Source organism: Xyrauchen texanus, chromosome 18, assembly GCF_025860055.1.
Source record: "Xyrauchen texanus isolate HMW12.3.18 chromosome 18, RBS_HiC_50CHRs, whole genome shotgun sequence".
NCBI classification, from domain to species: Eukaryota; Metazoa; Chordata; class Actinopteri; order Cypriniformes; family Catostomidae; genus Xyrauchen; species Xyrauchen texanus.
The window spans coordinates 7,942,831-7,965,995 of record NC_068293.1 but is presented as its reverse complement, the minus strand read 5'-3'; the positions used below and the strand labels follow the sequence as shown (position 1 = coordinate 7,965,995).

Below are 23,165 nucleotides of genomic sequence, written 5' to 3'. Positions count from 1 at the left end.
ACCAGTCCCCTTTGTCAGCTGGCTCTGAAACTCACAAACCCACTAACAAACACCAGTTTCAGACCAGCACTGCTGGACAAAACCAGATCAGAATAAATCAAATCATAAAAGTAAGCAAAAATTCATATTTGGACCATTGGGAAAATGAAAGTAAAAACCAAAGCAAACTGAAATGTTATCAGGCCCTAAACAGAACATATAATCTGGCAGAATATCTGCACACTGTAAGAGATCCAAAACAGAGATCGATCTTCACCTCAGTGATCACAGTCTGAACATAGAAAAAGGCAGACACAGACAAACAAAGGAAGAACGAGTCTGTGCTCACTGTGACACGGGTGAGGTCGAGACAGAGACACACATTCTCCTTCACTCTGTGAGAACACTGAGAGAGAAATACCTCCACAAACTCTCAAACCTCATGCCACAGTTTTCCAGTTCAGCAGAAACAGATCAGATGCTGGTGTTACTGGGGGAGGAACATCATGCATCGATTGCAGCTAAATTCATTTTTGAGATGCACAACCTCAGAAACCAATCATTGCCTTAATGTACTTCAGTCACAGTACTTTTATTCTGTTATGTTCATAATGTCCTGTTAAATGCTTATATTATTTGATCTTGTGTAGTGTATATTCTTATTTTAGTTTTTATTTTATCTGATTCATTACCTGGCACCTTATTTTAATTCTATCTTTATTGTTATTTGTTACCATTTCATTATTATTATTTGTCTTGTCATTATCTGTTTTGTGTATTAATGCTTTGGTAATATTGTATGTAAACACAATCATGCCTATAAAGTACTTTAAATTGAAATTGAGAGAGAGAGAAAAGAGAGTGAGTCAGTGGTCCCACATAATTTAAAGAAATTCCACTGGTGATGCAAGCTATAACATACATGCAGCGCACAATATTAGGCAGTTGGTTTTATTGTTGTGGCCAAAAATATTTGCATCCTTGGTAAATATGAGAAAAGACGGCTATGAAAAATATATCCTTATTGTTTATCCTTTTGGTATTTCATTTAAAATATTTACAAAAATTGATCCTCAAATAGTTATCAAACAATTCCAAATACAACACAAAATGAATCATAATAATTTTGTCAAATATGTGTAATATAATTATTGGCACCCTTGTATGATATCAGCTCGGGAGTCTTCTCCTAATGCCTAATGAGGTTGGAGAACACATGGCAAGTGACCTGAGCCCAGTCCTCCATACTGAATCTCTCCAGATCCTTCAAATTCAGAGGTCCACACTGGTGGTCTCTCTTCAGTTCACCCCAAATGTTTTCTATGGTGTTCAGGCCAGGGGACTGGGGTGGCCATGGCTGAACCTTGATTTTGTTGTGAGTGAACTACTTTAGCTAAATATACATATACATTTTAAATATGAATGGCAATATACTTCAGATATATTTCACTTATAATTTCTACGGGTGCCAATAATTGTGTCCACCACTGTATAGGACCACAGAATGCCACAATTGACCAATAATTCCAGACAGCTGCATAATAAAGATGTAATGCATGTGTCACAAAGTATATATTTTTTCTTTGTTGACTGACAGAAAGTTATATTCATGGAGTTCAACAGACTATCTGGCCACCTTATCAAGCCACTAACAAAGATATACACAACACAGGTGACAAGAGACACTGGATTGATTATTTTACAGAAATTGTTGGAGCTTAGAAAAACCACAATTGCTGCTAAATACTGGGAACATCTGGTTTTTGTATCATCACTTGAAGCAATTGCAAGCAGTTTATTTTCTAAATAAATTTTATTTTAAAATGTGTTTAAAGAAGTCAAAGACTGAATACTAAGCAATTATTTAGAGCTTATACCACTGTTTCAGGACACCATACACACAATTTCCAGACAAGCTCCACTCTTCCATAAACCTACTCAGATGACCAGCACAGAACACATGAATAAGGAAATGGTTACTGAAAGGTTTAAAACGAGAATGACAGTACACTGTAATCAGACAGCAACTTACAAATTATAAAAAAGTCCTAAAATAAATAATCATATCAGCTGACTTCATATGAAGCAGTCACATTGGTATACTTTCTATATTCAGTTAAGGTGTAAGTATGATTTCACTTCTTTCTGAAGACAATGTACACAACAGTTGTACAACTTCACAATGTAAAGCTCTACAGAGAAGGGGAAGAAAATAGTTAACTAGGTCTTTTGGTGTTGGAGAGGCTTATTGGAGAATATTGGGAGTGAGATCTTTAAAAAAAAGACAAGTTACATCAATAACACTGAGCTTGTTAGATTCATGTTTATAAAATATGAAATAAAACAGTCAGTCTTAAAGCCTTGAACATAAACTGGAACTATTCCCAATCTCTCTTCATCGCTAAAGGACAGTCATATAAAAGCCATCTGGCAAAAGCAAATATTGCACCACATTTTCAGCTGCATATCAAACAAGAAACAGACATCCCATCTTCCCCATTACACCCTTAGGCAAAACATAAAATAATATTTTTTATATGCAATAGATCATTGAGAAAAAAAAAAATGGGAAACAGGTAGAGAACAAGCTTTCTCTGACTTTTAGAGAGACTATTTATATTAAATGCAAAGATTATATATATATATATATATATAAATAAATATAAAACAGGAAACAGAAGAGCAGCTTCATTGGGGTTGAAGTTGAACCCTTTTGAGAAACTCAAAATGCTTTCAATTTATATTTATTTTTCTTTGCGTTTCCCCATAAACACTTGGGTTTCTACTGCATTTGCCCATCTAAACTGTAGTCTACATTTGAAATGGCAACAGTATTTCACAGGGAGAAATGGGAAAAGTGAAAATAGAGAAATATAAAAGAAAAAGAGCCAAAAGTAGGTGTTTTATATGTGTGGACGGTCTTCAGTAGTACTGATGAAGGGTGCTGCTTTTACCCATGGCTCAGTTTGGCTGTTCAACAGTAGGAGGATCCACCTAAATGGGATGTTAATGCAGGTGAGTCTCATAACGGCTGCAGCACAGTGCGGCCAGCGTCACCGTTCCCTCCTGCCTTTTCCAGCTCAGACAGCTCCTCAAACACATCTCTGAACACAGACAGACCTCATCAGATCAATGCAACATGATCCCTTCAGGGGTCCAGCCAAATACTAAATTTAATTCTCATATGTACTGCAAAAATGTTCTTAGAGAAAGTGTTGATTTGATGATTTACTATACCACAAAGGAAAACATATCTTAAACTTTCTTAATTGATTGTTAACATTGCATTAGATCACTAAAGAAAAGACTTACTTGTGCATGTAGAAGAAGATATAGCCACTCCTGTCTCGATCTTTCTGGACGGTGGACTCTTGCGTGCGGGAAACATCCAGATCATTGTACGTGAGCCAGGACTGTTTCTTCATGTCATAGACATCACTTATGTAATGGCCTATGTTGTGAAGGACAAAACCAGATCAACAAGAAAATGTGAAAATAAAGTGTTGCATAATTCCATTTATGAACACATAACAGGACAGAAAAATGTCAATACCTGATGAAGAACTACTACCAATGTGACTGACCACACTGATGAGTCTGAAAGAGTTAGGAAGTTCTCCAGTCTAGAGAGCAAAGCATTAAACAATCATTGAAACCACACCCTGAAAAAGGACATTATAAAACAGCATTTTACAGCAGAGGCTTCAGACCCACCTCAGCATTCTTCTTGAGTTCTTCGGCTTCAGCCTCACTGTACTCCATATCCAGACCTTCTTCATTCCCGGAGTCATCATCAGAGTACAGCAGCTCAGGCAGAGAGTTATTGAACTCTACAAGAACAGATGCACAGTTTAATACAAAAACATCCACAATAACAAGATACATATTATATGCATAGAAATGTGATAAGAACTGGAACAAAATGTACTGTGATGATTTGTCATACTGACCTTGCAGGCTGAGTTCAGTGGCTCTCTTCAGATCATCCTCTTCTCTCATCTCTCTCGCCTCCTGTTTAATCAACACAGATTAATGATTTTTATAACAATCATTGTAAATCAGTGGTTCTATATTTAAGCTGAATTATATTTGGAAACTGTGTTGAACGATGAAAAAAATCATTAGGTGAGAAAATATTTATATAAATTTTTATTATATTACGTGATGCATAATGAAATCTACAATTAGGTCACTATTTACCTCTATTATTTTAGTGCAATTCATGATTACTTGCAAAAATATGTTCAAGGCATACATGTCAAGGAAATGTCTTTGACTTTAAGCGCCCAGTGAGCAAGTCAAAGGAAACTCAATTAAAATGTTAGTTACTGGAGAGAAAAAATTCTCATGCTCAAGAATTGTTTCTTGAAAAGGAAATAATGTTTGTTTTTAATACCATACCATAATCTTTTTTTTCCTTCTGCCATTGCTTCTGGCCCAAACAATGGCTACAATAATCTCCAGATTAAGCTGAACAGAACTAACACACTAACATTTTGATTTGTGCTACCATTTTGAAATGATACCAACACAAAACCGACGTGAAACATGATGCGAGGCTGTATGTATCTTGGCAATGCTTATTCCTATCGAAATTAAAACTTTGTATGCTTCATTAGGACCACAATCTGAATTTCCACATAGTGATATATCTTTTTAACCCTTTGTTGAATTAAAATAAAAAGTTTGCTTCATCCACATTATGACCTGAGGTTACCCAAGCAGTTTGGAGACTGCATCACCTGTATTTCAAAAGAAAATGGTTACCATGCTATGTGTTATGATAGCATAGCATGCTTATTGGTTAGAACGCTAACTGTAGAGTTTTTGATCTTTTAAGGCTATTTAAAATCACAATGCTACCTCTCCGCAAAATTAGCTTTGCATGCTAATTGGTTGGCATGCTAACCAATGCTTTTGTTTGCTTACACTAAACTTGTCATAGTAGTAGAATAGTAATAGTAAATCATAATCAATTTCAGAGTCAATGCATTGAATTCAAATTGATGGAAATGCTTTTTTATCCCTTTCAACTCGGTACCACAACATCACCAATGTAGAGCAGGTAGAGGATGTTTAAAATGAACCTTACATGTTCCTGCAGGCTCTGGGCGAGGGCTTGCTGCAGCTCCTGTTCCTCTCGCTCCTGGTCTAAGCTGTACTGCTTCACCCAGTCCAGTTCTCCCTGCACACCGTCAGGGGTCTGGTTCTCCTTATTCTCATCCATAGTCAGATCCAGAGACTCCAAAGCATCTATACATTAACCAAACAAAATCAACTTGGTGTTGAGTTCATGATCAGGCTTCATTACTGATTGAAAAAATTAAGGACTTTCAATAGTGTACCAGCATGTTGTTTATCTCCATCCAGCAAGTCCAATTGAGGAGTCAGATCCTGGCCGTCAGCATCTCCAAACCCTGTGTCAGGACTGCTGTTTGGCTCGTCATCAGGGCATGCAGACAGACTGGTATCATGACTCATCTCCAGCACAGCTGCCAGCATCTCGTCATCATTGATGGCATTAAACTCTGAATGAACTACCTGCCCGCTGTGCTGTACCTAAGAAACAGAGAGAATCTAAAAAAAGTTACACCTCAATACATTTCAGTGCATTTTAAAGTAGCATTGGAAAGTCTGACTTATTTTAGTGAATTAGTTTGTTCACACAGTTTGTTTCAATGAGCAGGTTAAAAAACATTTGACTGAGTCATTGCTCAAGTGTTCCCAGAATGCCTAATGAGGCATCTTGTGTTTTTAATTTTTTTGTAGTAAAATTAAATTTAATACTGCCATTTTTACGCTGTTTAGATTTAGATCAATAAATTATGTCTAAGGAATGGTTCATTTGGGAATCAGATATTCTAAACCAATTTCTTAAGAAACATATATATATTTTTTAATGATCACAATCTCACCTCTTCCGTCTTATCTTCTGGTTGATGTTTGCGACTAAATTTTCTGACGAGCTCCTCCTCACTATCAGAGTCACACAACATACTGATTGAACTCTCTGACTTCTGACAGCCTATTCTGTAAACCATAAAAATAAAGCAAAACAAGTATGAACACTTGACCATGACTGAATATATATCTTGTGTACACAGAGCTTTCTCACCGTAGTGTCGAAGAGTTGACAGACTGTGACACTTTCAGTGTTCTGGAGCTGAAAAAGGCATGCATAACTATTAGCGGAAGAGAAAGGCACTGCACTAAAGAGAAAGTGTGTGTTAGTGTGTGTCTTACAGGGCTGTCTGAGCACTCCAGCCGAGGCTGAGAGGAGGGCGTGTGGCATCTGTGCAGTGGGAGAGCAGCGTGAGATATTTGGGGATCAGCACTTGCTGGCCCAGCTTGCTGTTCAGAGACAGTTGGGTGTTGTAGCTGTACCGTTTGAGATGAAGAATCAGCACTCTGAAGAGAGAATAATGTGTCACATTTCTGGTTTTGAGCCCATACAAATAATAATTGTCATTATTTACTCCCCCTCATGTTGTTCCAAATCCAAATGCTTTTGTTTCTTTGTAAAAATGTTCACACCATATAATAAGTGAATAGTGACTCTGGGCTGTCAAGCTCTAGAAAGGACAAACAAATAAAAAAGATCCACCAGTCACTACTCACTCTTAAATTAACAAATTCATCAACTCCTGTAAAAAGCACACCATCAAACCTCATTGGTTTGTGCACACTGATATCATGATGTTTAGTTGTGAAACATGCAAGCACCAATGAGGTTGTTGATGTTTCGCTGTATTACAGTCACTATTCTCTTTCATTATATGGCAAAAAGACGTGAAGAATTTTATAATTTTTTCCTTTGTGTTACACTGAAAAAAGAAGAAAAAAAAGTTGAGCGACATGAGGGTGAGGAAATGACAGAATTTTCATTTTTGGGTGAATTATTCCTTTTTAAGACTTGATTGTAATGATTTCATTAGTCCAACCTGGGAAGTCGGCTGAATTTGTGCGAGACAGTTGCTGTTTTTCCACTGCACTTTTCACAGGAATACTCAATCTCCTCTATCTGCAAACAATAAAAAAAGACAACAGGTGATGAAAACCAAAATACCATATTGTGAAATAAATCTCCAAACAGAAATGAGATTGTGTTGTGATTGAATAGAACATACAGCAAAGTGTGTTCTTACAAACAGCTGATGCTTACCCTGAAGAAGAGATCTAGAGAATCCTGTATGGATCTCAGAGGGAGCGTTTTCTTCCTGCGTGGCAGGTCGATGGACAGGTCATTGAACTGTTCTCGCTTTGTCACCATCTCTCCACAGCTGTTCACCACAGGAAAAGAAAGTAGTGTTAGCACTTGGAATAACACATGGAGCCGAATGCCAGGGTCTCAAGATGTGGTTGTTTTTATTTTACAAACTACATTTACATTGATTTTATGTCCTAAAAATGTTGCATTTAAGGCAATGCAATTTATGGCTACACAAATTATATAATCGTGAAGTGTAAATTACAGCACTCCATTTAGGTGTACTCCCATTGTGAAAACAAAATAGCTATTTGCAAAATATTTTTTTACCTGGCAAATCAGGGGTGTTTAAATGAGTCTGAAGACATATCAGTAATGCTCACCATCTTAGTGTTTACATCAAAATGTGAACACTGTTTTAATTGCATTATTTTATTTACATTTAAGGAATGCAGTTCTCAGCTTGTTATAGCCCACACAAAAAATATGGCATGCAGCTGCGCCCTACAAAATAAGTATTTTAATGTAAATTCTATTAATCGAAATTAATCATCGCAATTACAATCAAAGAAATAATGGGCAATTATGATTTGCGTCATAATAGTATAGCCCTACGCTTATGTACAAATGGAACAAAAGTCTGTGCCTTTTGAAAATATTTCTCAAGACTACCACAGACAGACTGATGAACTGCAAAATAGATTGCTGTGGACAGCTGGCCTGTGATAGGCTTATGTTTAATGATACGGAAATTAGGGATGTGCCATGGTGGTCGACAAATCGACTGTTGGATGACTACTAACATTAATATTTTAAGTGGTGGTGATAATGGGAGACGCAAATGTCAAATTAATTGACATGCCACTTCCTGGTAGGGCTGAAAAGATTAGTCGACATTATTGACAACGTCAACAATAAAACATTGATGACAAAAATATCGTAGTCGTTTGATTTCATTTAACACAACATGAGATCTTTTGAAACACTAATGATGATGGGGAGAGCAGCACTTCAGCTTGCACTTGATTGAGAGGAAGAACGAACAACTCAGTCCAGACACACTCAAACGTTCCAAACAGATTAAGGTGATGTAGATCGCAGAGTATTATAATAGCAGCGTCGTGATGAAATAAAGCGGAGCTGTACCTGGTGTTCCGCTTGAGCAAAACTCGCCTGTCAGAGCGTTTAAAAATGAAAAACTGCACAGTCATATAATGCATCCTTCATTAGAAGTTCAAATAATAAGGAAGCAGGCTGTATAAATAAGCACAATCTCCGAAACTGGCATTTGTCTGTGCGGTCAGAGCCGCTTATTTAAGTCATGTGAAGAGTTTCGAACTTCTCCCGGCTGATACGGTCTCGAGCGGAGACTCATCACTTGCGCACGTTTGCAGCAGCTAGATTTTTTTATATTAATTGCTCACGACATAGTGAATTATAATATAAGTGTCATGGTGTGTATATTATGAAGAAAATCGGCAATATTCTATAAAGAAGAGTTTGTTTTTTGTGAGTTAAAGATGGATCAAAATCAAGTGAACAAAAAGTTGAGGGTGTAGTCTTGGCCCATTATACAATGCAAAAATATTTTTTTGATTTGTCTTTTTTGGTTTGTTTTCCAATATAAATATCTAAAACTCCATATATACATTTACTTTAGCAGCTGTACTGTAGAAGAGAAAATTGTTATTGGAGAATATTAAATACAATATTTGATTAATTTTAATATTTTAAAATATTGAAAAATCCTTAAGATACATTCACCCGAGAAGCAACATATAAGATATTTAGACTTGCATTTAGAGCATTTGTTGAATATGAGTATATTTTGTCTTTACTGCACTGGCAGAAGTATGAACAAGTGAAAAAATACATATCAAATTACACATTTAAGATGCATTCTCTGAAAGAAAGTCTAAATATCTTGTTGCTTCTCAAGTAAATGTATCTTGTTTTAAGTATTTTTAGACTATGTTAGATGGAAAACCAGACTAAAACACTTAACAATAGTGCATTTTTGCGGTGAAATTTAAATTAAACAATAAAAATACAATTTCCCCCTTTAATTCAGTGAATGTCATTTAGAGGTATTTTTAAATGATGATTTTGTCCGCTTTATTTTTTGTAAGCACTTTTAATACAACCTTTTAAGTCGGGCACAAGCTGAATAGTCGGTTAAGAGCTAATGATTAATCGTTGCAATAATCGCCCGAATAGTCGAATAATCATTAGCTTAGTCGGTTATAAAAATAATCGTTAGTTGCAGCCCTACTTCTTGGAGAGCATTTTTGCGTGATTATAGTTTGCTTTACTTAAGTGAATAACAGTTGGCACAGTAAAACCTTCTGCAAGAAGATTAGTCTCTTTAATGCTTTTACTTTTGATTAGTTCAGTGTACTTAAACAGTTTAGTTTGAATTGTTTTATTACGGTTAATTAAATACTGTTAGTAGTAACTTCTATCTTAAGATACTTCAGATATATAATTTGTTTACATATTTGAGTTCATTAAAACATCACGTTGTGGATAGTGGTATACTTTGGACTTTTTTTATCAGAAATTAATTAAAATCATATCACGCTGCATGAATAGTGCAGTATGTAACTATATAACAGTATATAACATAGGCTACCGCTTCTCTGGTGATAGCGTGATGTCAGCTGAATGTACCTTCCTGCTTTCACAGCAATCGTTGACAATCATAGGTTGGGATGAAACAAGGAGTTCAACAATGCTTGTCGTCATGTTGTACTTTAACACACCATCACTGTGTGTGCATTAAACATTAATGTTCTTTTATAGAGAAACACTCCATTGTTTACATTGAGCCCACTTCATCTGATCTGTGTGGCTGTGGCTTCTTCTGTGATTTGGATAAGTGAAATGCAGAGCGCAAGCTCCCTCTAGTGGTGCATGACTGTATATACATCCGGCGAGTCACTACACCACCATGAGGACTTGGAGCACATTGTGAAATCACAAAAAAACTCATATTTAACTTCAAAGATATACTACTTCAAATAATAAAATTGTGATGTATGATTTCCTTTTAAGGCTTTACAAACTTACGAATCACATGAAATATAATGTTTTAAAAATTTGATTGAGCTTACACTACACCTAGGTCATACGCCGGAACTCGAATCTCTTGTGAAGGTGAGGATGGCCATTACCGAAAGCCAGTGACTATAGTTTATAAAGTTTCTTTAAATGCATTGCTTCGTGTCAGAAGGCCTTTATTAACCACCTAGAGCTGTATGAATTACTTATTTGATGGATGGATTTGCTTTTTTGGACTTAAAAATCTAAGGTTCCATTCATTCCAATTATAAAGCTTGGAATAGCCAGGATATTTTTTTATATAACTGTGTTTGGCTGAAAGAAGAAAGTCATATACAACTAGGATGGCTTGAGGGCGAGTAAATTATGGGATAATTTTCATTTTTGGGTGAACTAACCATTTAACACTGCTTACATGAACTCACAATGACCAGAAACATTTGCCATTATACGACTGTTTAAAGCCTGAGCACTTTGCTTTGACTATCAAAGTTAATATTTGTTTGTTTATATTTTGCAGGAGTTTGGCATGAGCCTCTGCTGATGGTGCACGCATCAGAACACCTGAGAAGCACTCCAAGCACTCTTCTGAACAGGAGCCGTTCAAACAACCGACCGACTAGTCGATTATGAAAATTGGTAGTTTTGCGCATTCCTAGTGAAATACACAAATAATTAATTATCTTTAATTGGGGGACTTTTCAGCAAATATTGACACATGAAACCAATTCTGTATCTTATGTAATTAATTTGTTTCAAACAGCAGTTACACCATTAAATCATTACACCAACTGGTGGCTATAAACAAATCTTCAACTAAATCTAATAGTAAAGCTTTGTAAAAAAACATTCAGCCCCAAAATCAGACTGGATGAGCCACGTTCAAAACCATCATAAAAGCCAATATAAAGACTTTCCAAACTGGTGATCAATCTGTACATTGCTTGAATATCATAAACAGCCTAGAGTTGAGATAATGAATGAAATTGCTCATAGGAGAAGGGGTCGCTGGTTCTCTGCCATGCACTGTGCCAAACAAGGGCCTCTAGTCGTATGTTCACAATAAAGCATGGCCTCTCGTAACTTATTGCTTAAACACGGTCAACTCACCTTTTACACATTATGGTGTGCTGCACTTCAAACTCCATGTTGACAGTTACTGGGCAAGTGTAAATTCGTGTGGTATCTGCCTCCTCTGCCAACCGTGCCCTCTGAGGCTCCTCCCAGACCAAGGGCTCATTCTTCCAGCTTTTGTTGATTTTCTCCACATCCTCCTTCAACTGGTCCAAGCACTGACTCAGGAACTCATGGGCATCCTGGGTAAAGACAGATGATTGGCCCTTGCTTCATGTGTGCATAATGTGTCAGACAATATAAATAAATATATCAGATCACTTACATTCTGCATGTAACCAGAGAAACGCTCAGCTGTTGATGAAATGGCATTCTTCACTCGCCGCAAAAGATCTTTCTTCACCTCAGGAGAGGAGATGTCTTTCTTAGCCAGCAGGTTAGCAAAACGCCTGTACATCAGAACATAACCGTAACGATGGGATTCACCTTGAAGTGATAGAACAATATATCGTCTGGGCAAAATCTGGTTATTTTTGTATTAACTATCAGTATCAGCAAATAACCTTGGTAGTTTAACAGTGGCTCTTCCCTCTTGTGTCAATTTCAAAATCTATCAACAGGCTTTCCAGTGGATGAACATTTTCAATTTTCATTTGTGAATTGAGTAAATACCATGTAAAATATTTGCTTAATTTTAACCTTTTTGTGCACTTCTCATTTGTTAACATGAAATCGTATCTCATTCACATCTGTAAAAGGCTTCTAGAAATGTTGCCTACTTCATAATGAAGACAGACTATAGCATGAGCATACCTCAGAAGAGCATTGATTGGGACCCTCCTCCATGGGATTCCTTGCTTCAACAGGTCATTTGAAAATGAAGGCAGGCTGAAAAGTGACTGTAGGATTGCATTCATGTAACACGTGTTCCCAAGGTTGGAGAATCTAATGTTTGTGCAGAAATTCAATGAATACATTATAAAGACCACTGAAACATGCAGGGTTGTAAATGTTAGCAAGGCTCAAACACTTACCCTTGTAGTGGAGGTTGTGGCTGAGCCAATGAGGATGGCCTTGGTTTGTTCCAACCACCGTAGTCCAAAGTTGGACGCGCCTTTTTAAAGGGAGTTGAGTGATTTAGTAACATCAGACTTCTTTTAGCAGAGGGAGACTGGCCTGTACTGATGGGCCTGTAAAGAAAAAGACTTATGGAGAATTGGTCAGATCTCAAAACTAACAGCAATGTGGGCACTGTTTAAATATATTTTCTAAACTAGTGCTGCAACAAATTAACAAAAATCGGCAATATAATCAACAAATCTCATTATCAATAAGTTGGAAAGGTGCAGTGTGCGCAGAGAAACTCAGTCAGTGGCGTCACTTTACAGTAGTGAAAAAAAGGTTTGCATGATTTCAACTAGTTTGAAAAATGCCGTAGACAAGTTCAAGCCGAAAAATCATGACCCAAGTTGTCCAGTGCACCAGAGCACTTTGTTAAACATTTCAAAGAATTAAATTAAACATTTGTTAAATATTGGTTTTTGGATGAAAACCTCATTAAAATCTTACTTGTAATGCAAGAAATATTTAAGAACAGTAATTGTACTATTTCTTTGCCTCCACAGAATTATTAATTCATTTTCCAAGTTCTCTGGATACAAAGTTAATTGGTCTAAATCTGAAGCTTTGTCTCTGACAGCATACGGTCCAGTAACGGCCTGTCAGCTGGGCACCTTCCAGTAGCCCAAATTTTATTTCCAACAAATTTGTCCGATTTAGTTAATTTAGACCCTTTATTAAAAAGGTTTGAGCGATGTGGTCAGGTGGGCTTCATTACATTTATTGAAAATTGGGAAGGCTAATGTTATTAAAATGAATTGTATTCCAAAATTAAACGACCTGCAACAGTCACTCCCTATAGATACTCCCTCTTATTTCAAGCTAGTGTTGTCACGGTACCAAAATTTCAGTAGTCGGTACCAATACCAGTGAAATTTCACGGTACTCGATACCATTTTCAGTACCAAAGCAAAACACAAAAACAGGTTGCTAAACAACTCTCTTTTAATAACAAAGTCAACAAAACATTAGCAGCAGAACTAAGAACAAAAATATGCCATTGAGCAACACTTTAATTTAAGTATATTATTTTTTAATTATAACAAAACACTTATATAAGATTTATGAACACTTATATAATATTTGCTTCAACTTTTGCAACTTTTAATTTAAGTTTTTACCAAGTTCTAAAAAACAAATCCTAAATAAACAAGCACACAATAGAATGAATAAACTATTTCCAAACTAATGTGCAAAGTGCTAATGTGCATATTGACATTTTTCTTCACGATAAGAAATGCATAGTGACATATACATATAGATATGATGAAATAAGTCGTAAGCAATCGCGTTCTAATCTAGCTGCATTAAGCGTGCGCGCTTGACGGATGAGCGTCCCCGAGGCAGAGTCTCTCTCAGACGGGTGCAGTTTCAATCGGTCCCCCTTAGATCGGGACATTCACACAACTCATAGAAGAGGCACCGCCCACACAGAGAAATGCCAGTTTCTGAGTTTATAGTTATTAACATGATCAGCTTCTGTATTATTTGAACTTTAATAAAGCTATAACGCATTAAATTTTACTGCATTTAAGATGTAACGCCGTGATGTTTCCTTTCAGAAGCGCGGAGCTCTTTAATGTACTTTCTTTTTTTTGTATCATTCCCTAATACTTTGGGATCTACATAAAATAAACTGTGAAAGTTTATAGTGCATCTGGACTGATCTGTGTAATTCTTCCTCCGTCAGGCGCGAACTTCTGCCCTCACGCGTCAACAAACTAACATTTTTCTCGTCAATTTTGTATTTTCGACGATGTCGATAATGTTGACTAAACGTTTCAGCCCTAATGCAAATGATAATATGCTTTTAAACTCACCTGCTTTAGTTGCTTGAATAAATCCGGGTGTCTGTCTTTCATGTGCTTTATTAAGTTTGATGTGTTTCCTCCTTTCGTCAGAAAATTGCAAAAGCAGCGTTTACAAATAGGTTTTTGCTGATCTATGATGTTTCCCTTTTCATCAGCCTCAAATACAAAGAATTTCCAAGCCTGGCTTTTTCCACTTTTCATTTCGACATGATTCAGTTGAGACTCCGCAGCAACAGCAGCTTTGCTTTTGCTTGTTGTGAGCGTTTGAAAGTTCCCGACTCTGCATGGGTAACTTCAGATATTCTGGTATCGTAACTAATTTTTTGTCTGAGTACCGACTTGGTACCGGGGTACGGGTATTTTTGACAAAACTATTTCAAGCAATTTGAAAGCATAGCGAAATCCTTCATCTGGAATAGTAAGCGTCCCAGATTACATAGGCTGATTAACAAAGGTGGGCTAGGCCTACTCAAGATTTTGTTTTATTATGCATTCGGTCTCAGACATTTGGCTCATTAGTCACTTCCACCTGAGAGTGAAGCTACACCCCGTTAAGGCGCATTTGCATCCGGTATGGGCAAAAGAGTGTTTAATTCAGAAATGTATTTGAATGCTGCCTCGAGCATATGACTGAACTCAAAATTATGTATTGATAAGTCCCCTTTCTGCTGGTCAGAGTGGATTGTGAGGGGGGGTTACTACACTCTGTGACCTATATGAGAATGGAATGTTGAGATCCTGTCCTAAATTTGGCTCAACATTTTGGGATTCCCAGATCTCCGTTGTTTTTTGGGTATTTACAGTTGCGCCACCTGCTCCGTTCTATTTTTGGGAGTAGCGTAGACCCCCCTAAAGTGGCAGATACTTTGGGAGAGGTTGTTGCTGCTTTTGGAAAGGGAAATGAGGCATCAGTGTATTACACCTTGATAATTCAGAGTCTAGGGGACGGAGCTTTAACCTCTAATAAGAGATTATGGGAGAAAGATTTGAATTTGGTGTTGGAGGATGGTGTGTGAGCTGGGATTCTAAAAAAAACGTCAAGTCTATCTAGAGATGCTAGGGTGCAACTTATACAATTCAAGATCCTACATAGATTCTATTGGACCCCCTCTAAACTATATAGACTTGGCCTTAAAGGTGGTACAATGAGAATCAGGAATTTTGGTCGAAAGTACAGAGTTTTGAGTGTGACGTGTTGGGTTTTCTTTTGCCTCAGACTCTGTTTTGGGTGATGTGGCTGTCATCGACAGGCTGTGGCTGACCAGTGCGATGAGAGGCAGGCAGATTGTTTAAGGGGTTGGAAGTCAGTTGTAGCACCCTCAATTCGTGAGTGATGTGAGATAGGGAGGGTGGCAGCCTTCGAAGAGGTCACGTGTAGAAGGCTGGGGATATGGGATTCATTTAATAGGAAATGGGGTAGATATTTGAGGTTTATGGGGGACTCTCTGAGTGGGACTGCGGAGATAGAGGCGTAGTTTTAGAGTTGTATGATTTGGGTGTATGTATATATATATATATATATATATATATATATATATATATATATATATATATATATATATATATATATATATATATTAACATTAATTGTACAGTCAGTGTACAGAGTCCCTTAAATAGAATAAAGACATTACAATATTCTACCTCTTACAGTAAACGCTTAGATGGGGGTCGTTTTCTTTATTTTAATTTATAATTGAGTGGTTTAAATTGTCCTGTTGTTTCCAAACTTAGGACAAACAGGGCTTTAAAAAAAAAAAAGTACATGCAATTTATATTGTAACATTTATATTTTAAACTTTTTTTGTATACAATATTTTGTATTGCTTACAATCATTAAATGTTTTTAATAAATACTTTTTATAAAATACAGAAAATAAAATGGGTTTTTATTCAAAGAAATATTCAAACACTAATTGATTATCCAAAAAATCAGCACTAATCTAAATATCGATGCACAGGTTTTGCACAGCAAATACACAAATAAGCAATAACATTGAGTCAGAGGCTCTTTACCTGTCCAAAAATGAATGGGTTTGGGTATAGTCTTTAGTTCCTGTTCTGCTCCCATAGAAGGATGCTGGCTGGAGAGGGGCAGAAACAAGTGGAGCTGAGGAAATAAAGGAATAATGGTACGTTACACAGCCAAGAGGAATCCGTTCTAGTGGATGAAACATGAATAGGCACTAACTTGATGCTCTGTTCTCCTCTGACTGCTTAAGCTTCTGTTTGCAGCTGAGCAGAAACTTTCTAGATGTGTCTGTGATGGCCTTATTGTTGCTGAATACAGGCAATATTAAAAAAAACAATTAGTTTCTTCTTATTCAGATGAATGTTGACAGTCTGAATGAGTCTGTGGGGCTTATTTACCTAGATGAGTCATTCTCTTTGGGATAGTCCTCAGTCATGTCACCATCTGAGTTAATGAGCCTCTTCCTCTTCTCACTCCTACAGCAAAAAAAAAAAAAGAAGTTTAAAATAACACAAATTAGGTGCAAATAACCAAAATAGCAAAATCATCTTCACAAACTATCACTGTACATTGTACTGTTTTGAATCATCGTAAAGTCAAATTTACACACCTGATTTCTGAGAGTCCATTGCGGCCGGGTGTGGAAGTTACCCGACTGGGACTCCCGAGAGGCTTCCGGGGTGTGCAGTCCTCTCTGTTGTCAAGACTCGGACGCCTAGGGGTGGTCTGAAAGGAAACAGAAGGTCAGTAAAAGAACACTTAAGACAAGCATTCACATGCATTTCTGGGCAGATTTTGCTTGTGACCCTGTACTACCTGTTTTTCCGATTGAGAGAGGCCAGAATCATTCTGTGATGTACGATTCCCAAGGACTAATCCAAAACTGGCACTTCCCTGGTTTGTCTTTAAAACTAAATGGGAAAACAAAGACGACAAAAAAACAAATAAAACTTGATGTAACAACTTAAATAACCATTACATGTTATTACACCATTATAATTTAAGTTTCATTTTAAAAGCACTTTATTTTTATATTGGGGAGAGTGGGATAAACATGTCACTTTTTACTTCATGTTCGCAACGAGAAATGAGATTGAGGTTAAAACCAATACACCAATACTCCTAATTATGTTTTGAAGATATCTGCGATCTATGGAAATTAGTAAAGTGTCAGGAAAATGGAAAAATGATTTCTAATACACATTAAAGATAAGCGGTGTTATGTCAAGAGGCAAGTTGAATGACTAGGAATTATGTGGACAATTTATGTTTATTGACAAGTATTTGTAAAAGTAATTTCTGCATTGAGGCAAAGCTTACCATCACGACTACCAATCTGACACACTTAACCAAACATCTACTATTTTCAGCAAAATGCATAACGATTTGAAATGATTGATTAATGATGATTGTGTCAAAAAAAAAAAAAAAAATAAAATAAATAAATATATATATATATATATACATATATATACATACATACATACATACACACACACCAAAATGTTTGATCTATGTTTGAAATTTTAATCTTTGAAATCTATCCTAAAACAAGTTGTGATGTGATGCAATGCATAATGTAAGAGTAACAAACAAACATACCTGTTTTCCCATGCTTTACCACTTCAAGGTATTCCCTCATTTTCTTTGCGACTAGCATTGGTAGTTTGTCCATCATGACGACACTTGTGTCTTTCAGGGTCAAAGTCACACGGTTCGGGCCATGCATTGGAGCCCATGAAACCTGCTTTACATTGTGATTCAGCTGTAAAGAAATAAGCAAATCCATCAAAATAGCATTCATATGTGTTAAGAGTAGCATTCAACACTGTACATACCAATATCAGAGGAAAACAATGCAATTGTTTCTTAAAAAGGAATAGTTCAACCAAACATTTTAATTCTCATCATTTACCCACATTCATGCCATCCCCCAGATGTGTATGACCTTCTGTTGAACACAAATGAAGATTTTTATAAAGAATAATTCAGCTCTGCAGGTCCATACAATGCAAATGGTGGCCAGAACTTTGAAGCTCCAAAAAGCACATAACGGCAGCATAAAAGTAGGGCTGAAATGATTAGTCGACAACATCAACAATAAAAAATTGTCGACAAAAATGTTCATGGTGGAATAGTTGTTTGATCTCATTAAACGTAACATGAGATCACATTAAACTCTAATGATGATGCGTGAGAGCACCACCGCAGTTTGCGCCTGTTCTGAGAAAGAGGAAAAAACAGCTCACACTCCAGATGCAATCTAAACTTTCCAAACAGCGTCAGGTGATTAAGATCGCAATGTATGAAGGAATAATGCAAAAATACAAAAAAGTAAATAAAGCAGCAGCCTCGTTGTGGAAAAAGTGGAGCTGGAGATGCCGCTCCGCTGAAGCAAATCTTGCGTGTTGAGCGTCTTTAAAGGAAACACCCCAATGTTACATCTTTAATGCGGTTACATTTAATGTGTTATAGCTTTAATAAAGTTCAAATAATAAGGAAGCTGGTCATGTAAAAAATTACAAAATCCAAAACTGGTATTTCTCTGTGTGATCAGTGCCTCTTCTATGAATTGACCAAATGTCCCGATCTAAGGGGGATATATTGTTATCCGAGAATGTTGAAAATAATATAGAAAATATAAATATATTAAAATATCTAAAAACAGGTTTCCCACTCTTTTCAAGCCACAATTCTCCAGGACATTTTATGCACCCAACAAGTGTAATATTTAAGCAAAAACACATGTCCATTTAAATCTAGCTTTTGCCATTTCTGTGTGTTTTTGACAGACGTTTCTCACCTCCAGATAAGCAGTATGCTCAATGGCATTATTATTTTTTTTAATTTATGTGAATGGAGACAATTTCACCTGTTTACTCATTGGAAATAGGCCAATATCAAAATATCACTATCCTGGTCTCAAGTTTGTGGGTAATAATAGCCATTTTCTATACTTTTGAGGCAATTAGGAAATAACACTTACTACCTAGGAACCAAAATTGTTACATAGAGTAATAGTGACCCCTTCTGGAGATGCCACTAGGTGGCAACAAATGTAAGTCTAATGTGCAATGAGTGAGTCATTGAACCATTTGAAATGTTCACGACCGAAATCTGCCAAGAGACTTTATAGTGTTTAAGCATTATAAGAACAAAGCGGAAATATAATTTCCACTCAGTTTGTGAATGGCTGAGCATGACTTTTCATCCAGAAAGACAACAATAAGTCTAATAATAACAATGTGTATCAATAAAGTTATTAACTTAAACATTATTAAAATTTGCATGTCAAATCTACTGACTTCAATAGTCAAAACAGTCACTTTTACACCTTAATAGCTCTTCCGCACTTTTCCCTCCATGATGAACAAGGTAGACTCACATGCAGATGCTGAAGTAAACGAACAACATGCCCCTATCATTCAGTTGGTCCGTACAAGTACCAGGTCATTCAGTTTGTTGCCACTGAAGCGAAGCACGTGATTGGTTGAAGCTGTAACCAATCAAGAGATCTGCCTCGGTTGCACCACGACTGCCAAAATCACAATTGGCTGCTGCTGTAATCAATCATGAGGGTGCAAGCACCCTTAACCTTAAGCTGATGTTGCTTCACAATGCGCAATACAAATTTGTTTATTTGACTCCTATTCAGAGTCAGATAGTTACCATGTTTTACCAAAAATAATAATATATATTATATATACACACACACACACACACACACACACTCACCTAAAGGATTATTAGGAACACCATACTAATACTGTGTTTGACCCCCTTTCGCCTTCAGAACTGCCTTAATTATATATGGCATTGATTCAACAAGGTGCTGAAAGCATTCTTTAGAAATGTTGGCCCATATTGATAGGATAGCATCTTGCAGTTGATGGAGATTTGTGGGATGCACATCCAGGGCACGAAGCTCCCGTTCCACCACATCTCAAAGATGCTCTTATTGGGTTGAGATCTGGTGACTGTAGGGGCCATTTTAGTACAGTGAACTCATTGTCATGTTCAAGAAACCAATTTGAAATGATTCGAGCTTTGTGACATGGTGCATTATCCTGCTGGAAGTAGCCATCAGAGGATGGGTACATGGTGGCCATAAAGGGATGGACATGGTCAGAAACAATGCTCAGGTAGGCCGTGGCATTTAAACGATGCCCAATTGGCACTAAGGGGCCTAAAGTGTGCCAAGAAAACATCCACCACACCTTTACACCACCACCAGCCTGCACAGTGGTAACAAGGCATGATGGATCCATGTTCTCATTCTGTTTACGCCAAATTCTGACTCTACCATCTGAATGTCTCAACAGAAATCTAGACTCATCAGACCAGGCAACATTTTTCCAGTCTTCAACTGTCCAATTTTGGTGAGCTCTTGCCAATTGTAGCCTCTTTTTCCTATTTGTAGTGGAGATGAGTGGTACCCGTGGGGTCTTCTGCTGTTGTAGCCCATCCGCCTCAAGGTTGTGCGTGTTGTGGCTTCACAAATGCTTTGCTGCATACCTCGGTTGTAACGAGTGGTTATTTCAGGCAAAGTTGCTCTTCTATCAGCTTGAATCAGTCAGCCCATTCTCCTCTGACCTCTAGCATCAACAAGGCATTTTCGCCCACAGGACTGCCGCATACTGGATGTTTTTCCCTTTTCACACCATTCTTTGTAAACCCTAGAAATGGTTGTGCGTGAAAATCCCAGTAACTGAGCAGATTGTGAAATACTCAGACCGCCCGCCTGGCACCAACAACCATGCCACGCTCAAAATTGCTTAAATCACCTTTCTTTCCCATTCTGACATTCAGTTTGGAGTTCATGAGATTGTCTTGACCAGGACCACACCCCTAAATGCATTGAAGCAACTGCCATGTGATTGGTTGATTAGATAATGGCATTAATGAGAAATTGAACAGGTGTTCCTAATAATCCTTTAGGTGAGTGTGTGTGTATATATATATATATATATATATATATATTGCTCTTAGAGAATATATCTTGAATATAAGTGTATTTTGTCTATAGGACAATAGGATTTTTTACAGTGTTATTCTAAAATATTGTGTTTTGCAAAAGAAAGTCAAACACATCTGGGATGGCATGAGGGCGAGTAAACGAGAGAATTTTCATTTTTGGGTGATCTATGCCTTTAAAGGATTACACTTCCATACCTGAAAGCTCCTGGGAGCACCACCACTGTTGAACTTCAGTAACAGGTTTATTTTGTTGTCTCTCTCCTGAATTTCAAAGATTCCCTCTTTCCATTTGGTGGTCCCCAACTCCCCACACCTGATGCGAATGCGGACAGTGCCACCGCTGGTCAGCTTGGGTACTGCGACGGCCATTTGTGAATGGGGCACTCAAAACTCTATCGCTGGACACAATTGAGGGTGAACACAGATGAGGCCAGGTGATCTTCAACGAAAGCCCTGACAAAAGACGAGAGGAACATGAATCCTACATTCATGTTTCCAACATTGAGTTTAGACATAACCGTCAATATTAAAGCTATAACATTTGCATTAGAATCAAATTAGTTGTAAATGAGCTGTATATGACCCATGTAAATGAGCTGTATGTGACCCATATATACATTATGTATTTGACCAAAATCTATAACACAGAAACCGTCTTTTAATCAACGACCTCGCGAGCAAGACACGCAACCCACGAGTCGGAAATGAAATCGCTTCAAAATAAATAAAACTAGAAATCATAGAGATTATTGCGCTTTAATTTATATAATAAACATATCTGATGGTGTAACAAGGTTTCGGTCATTTAAAACGTTATCAAACACCTGGTGCACAAAACGAGGTTTCAAAAAAGTAATGTTCATGCTTTGAGCTACTATTCAAATATGTCACATGAAATAAAGAGTCTTTAAATCAAAAGCTCTCAGAAGTGCACTGAGATTAAACATGGCACTCATCTAACACTTTACAGTTAATTAATGGCCCATGCATCAGAACAACAGCAGAAGCTCTCGTTTATAACACTTCATCCCGAAGAGCATGAAGTCCAGTGTGTTTAATTAAGTAAACACTGAAGTAAACAAACGCCACACGTCAAAGACATCACGCGCGCTTTAAATGAACCAACTTGACTCGCATCCCCGGAGACCCCCACAGCGCCTCAAACATTCAAATTAAAGCCCTTAAAATACAGAAAATACCAAGCTTTCGCCTAAATGCGTCTTCACGGCGCAGTATTCATACAACGTCCAAATAAATAACGACACACGCGTCATTCACAGGCAGCTAATTAACTAGCATTAGTAGCCCAGGCCGTGTGACAGGCTCTAGATCCACTAACTGACCATTCGGATGAAAAGTATCCAAATTCAGCTCAGAAACCGCATGTCGTTTACCTGCGTGAGGGTGACGCCTTAAAGCAAGCGCCTGAGAATGAATGTCTCAATGTGGCGCAGTGAGAGTGTGTGAGTTTCGCCGGGTATGATGTTATCTGCGCTCGAGCAGCACGAGCAGTCGATGATGGCGGGAATGTGAACATTCAGAGCGGAAATGGGAGGCGAGATGAGGCGCGTGAAGACACGCGAGATTCTATGTGAAAAGGTAGGGATTGGCCAGAGCCCTTCTACAAATCGCTTCCAAGGTTTGCAATGCATAATGCAGCTTCCTCATGTACTGGTGAGGTGTCCAGAGGCCTTTTTTTTTTTTTTTTTAATGGAGGAGGACATTTTGTAGTTTGCTAATAGGCACAGGTATACTTCGTTTTGGCGTGTTCCGGTGTCATGATAAATTGAGTCCGCCCAGTAAATCGAGTCATCATGGGGGAAACCTTTTGTAATGCCTGATCACAAAAACCTATCACGTTATCATAATAGCATGTCATTGAAGTCTAGGCTAACTGAAAAACACAAACAACTTACACTATCTTTAATTTCACAATCTATAACTTCAGTTATATACAATTATGTGT

General features: G+C 37.3%; 1 protein-coding gene across 1 annotated transcript; it reads right to left on the bottom strand.

Moving 5' to 3' along the window:
- Positions 1-1,623: 1,623 nt before the first annotated feature.
- usp37 (ubiquitin specific peptidase 37) lies at positions 1,624-22,731 on the bottom strand. The gene is made up of 24 exons (XM_052148449.1): positions 22,594-22,731; positions 21,395-21,652; positions 17,825-17,987; positions 17,039-17,133; positions 16,833-16,948; positions 16,621-16,698; positions 16,442-16,530; positions 16,267-16,360; positions 12,355-12,510; positions 12,134-12,265; positions 11,646-11,769; positions 11,357-11,562; positions 7,142-7,259; positions 6,921-7,000; positions 6,223-6,387; positions 6,095-6,142; positions 5,895-6,009; positions 5,325-5,538; positions 5,072-5,232; positions 3,930-3,990; positions 3,694-3,809; positions 3,533-3,602; positions 3,292-3,430; positions 1,624-3,083 (listed from the first exon to the last, which is right to left on the bottom strand). The coding sequence occupies exons 2-24, from the start codon at positions 21,566-21,568 to the stop codon at positions 3,002-3,004; spliced, it is 2,796 nt and encodes a 931-aa protein (XP_052004409.1). The 5' UTR covers positions 21,569-21,652; positions 22,594-22,731; the 3' UTR covers positions 1,624-3,001.
- Positions 22,732-23,165: the final 434 nt, after the last annotated feature.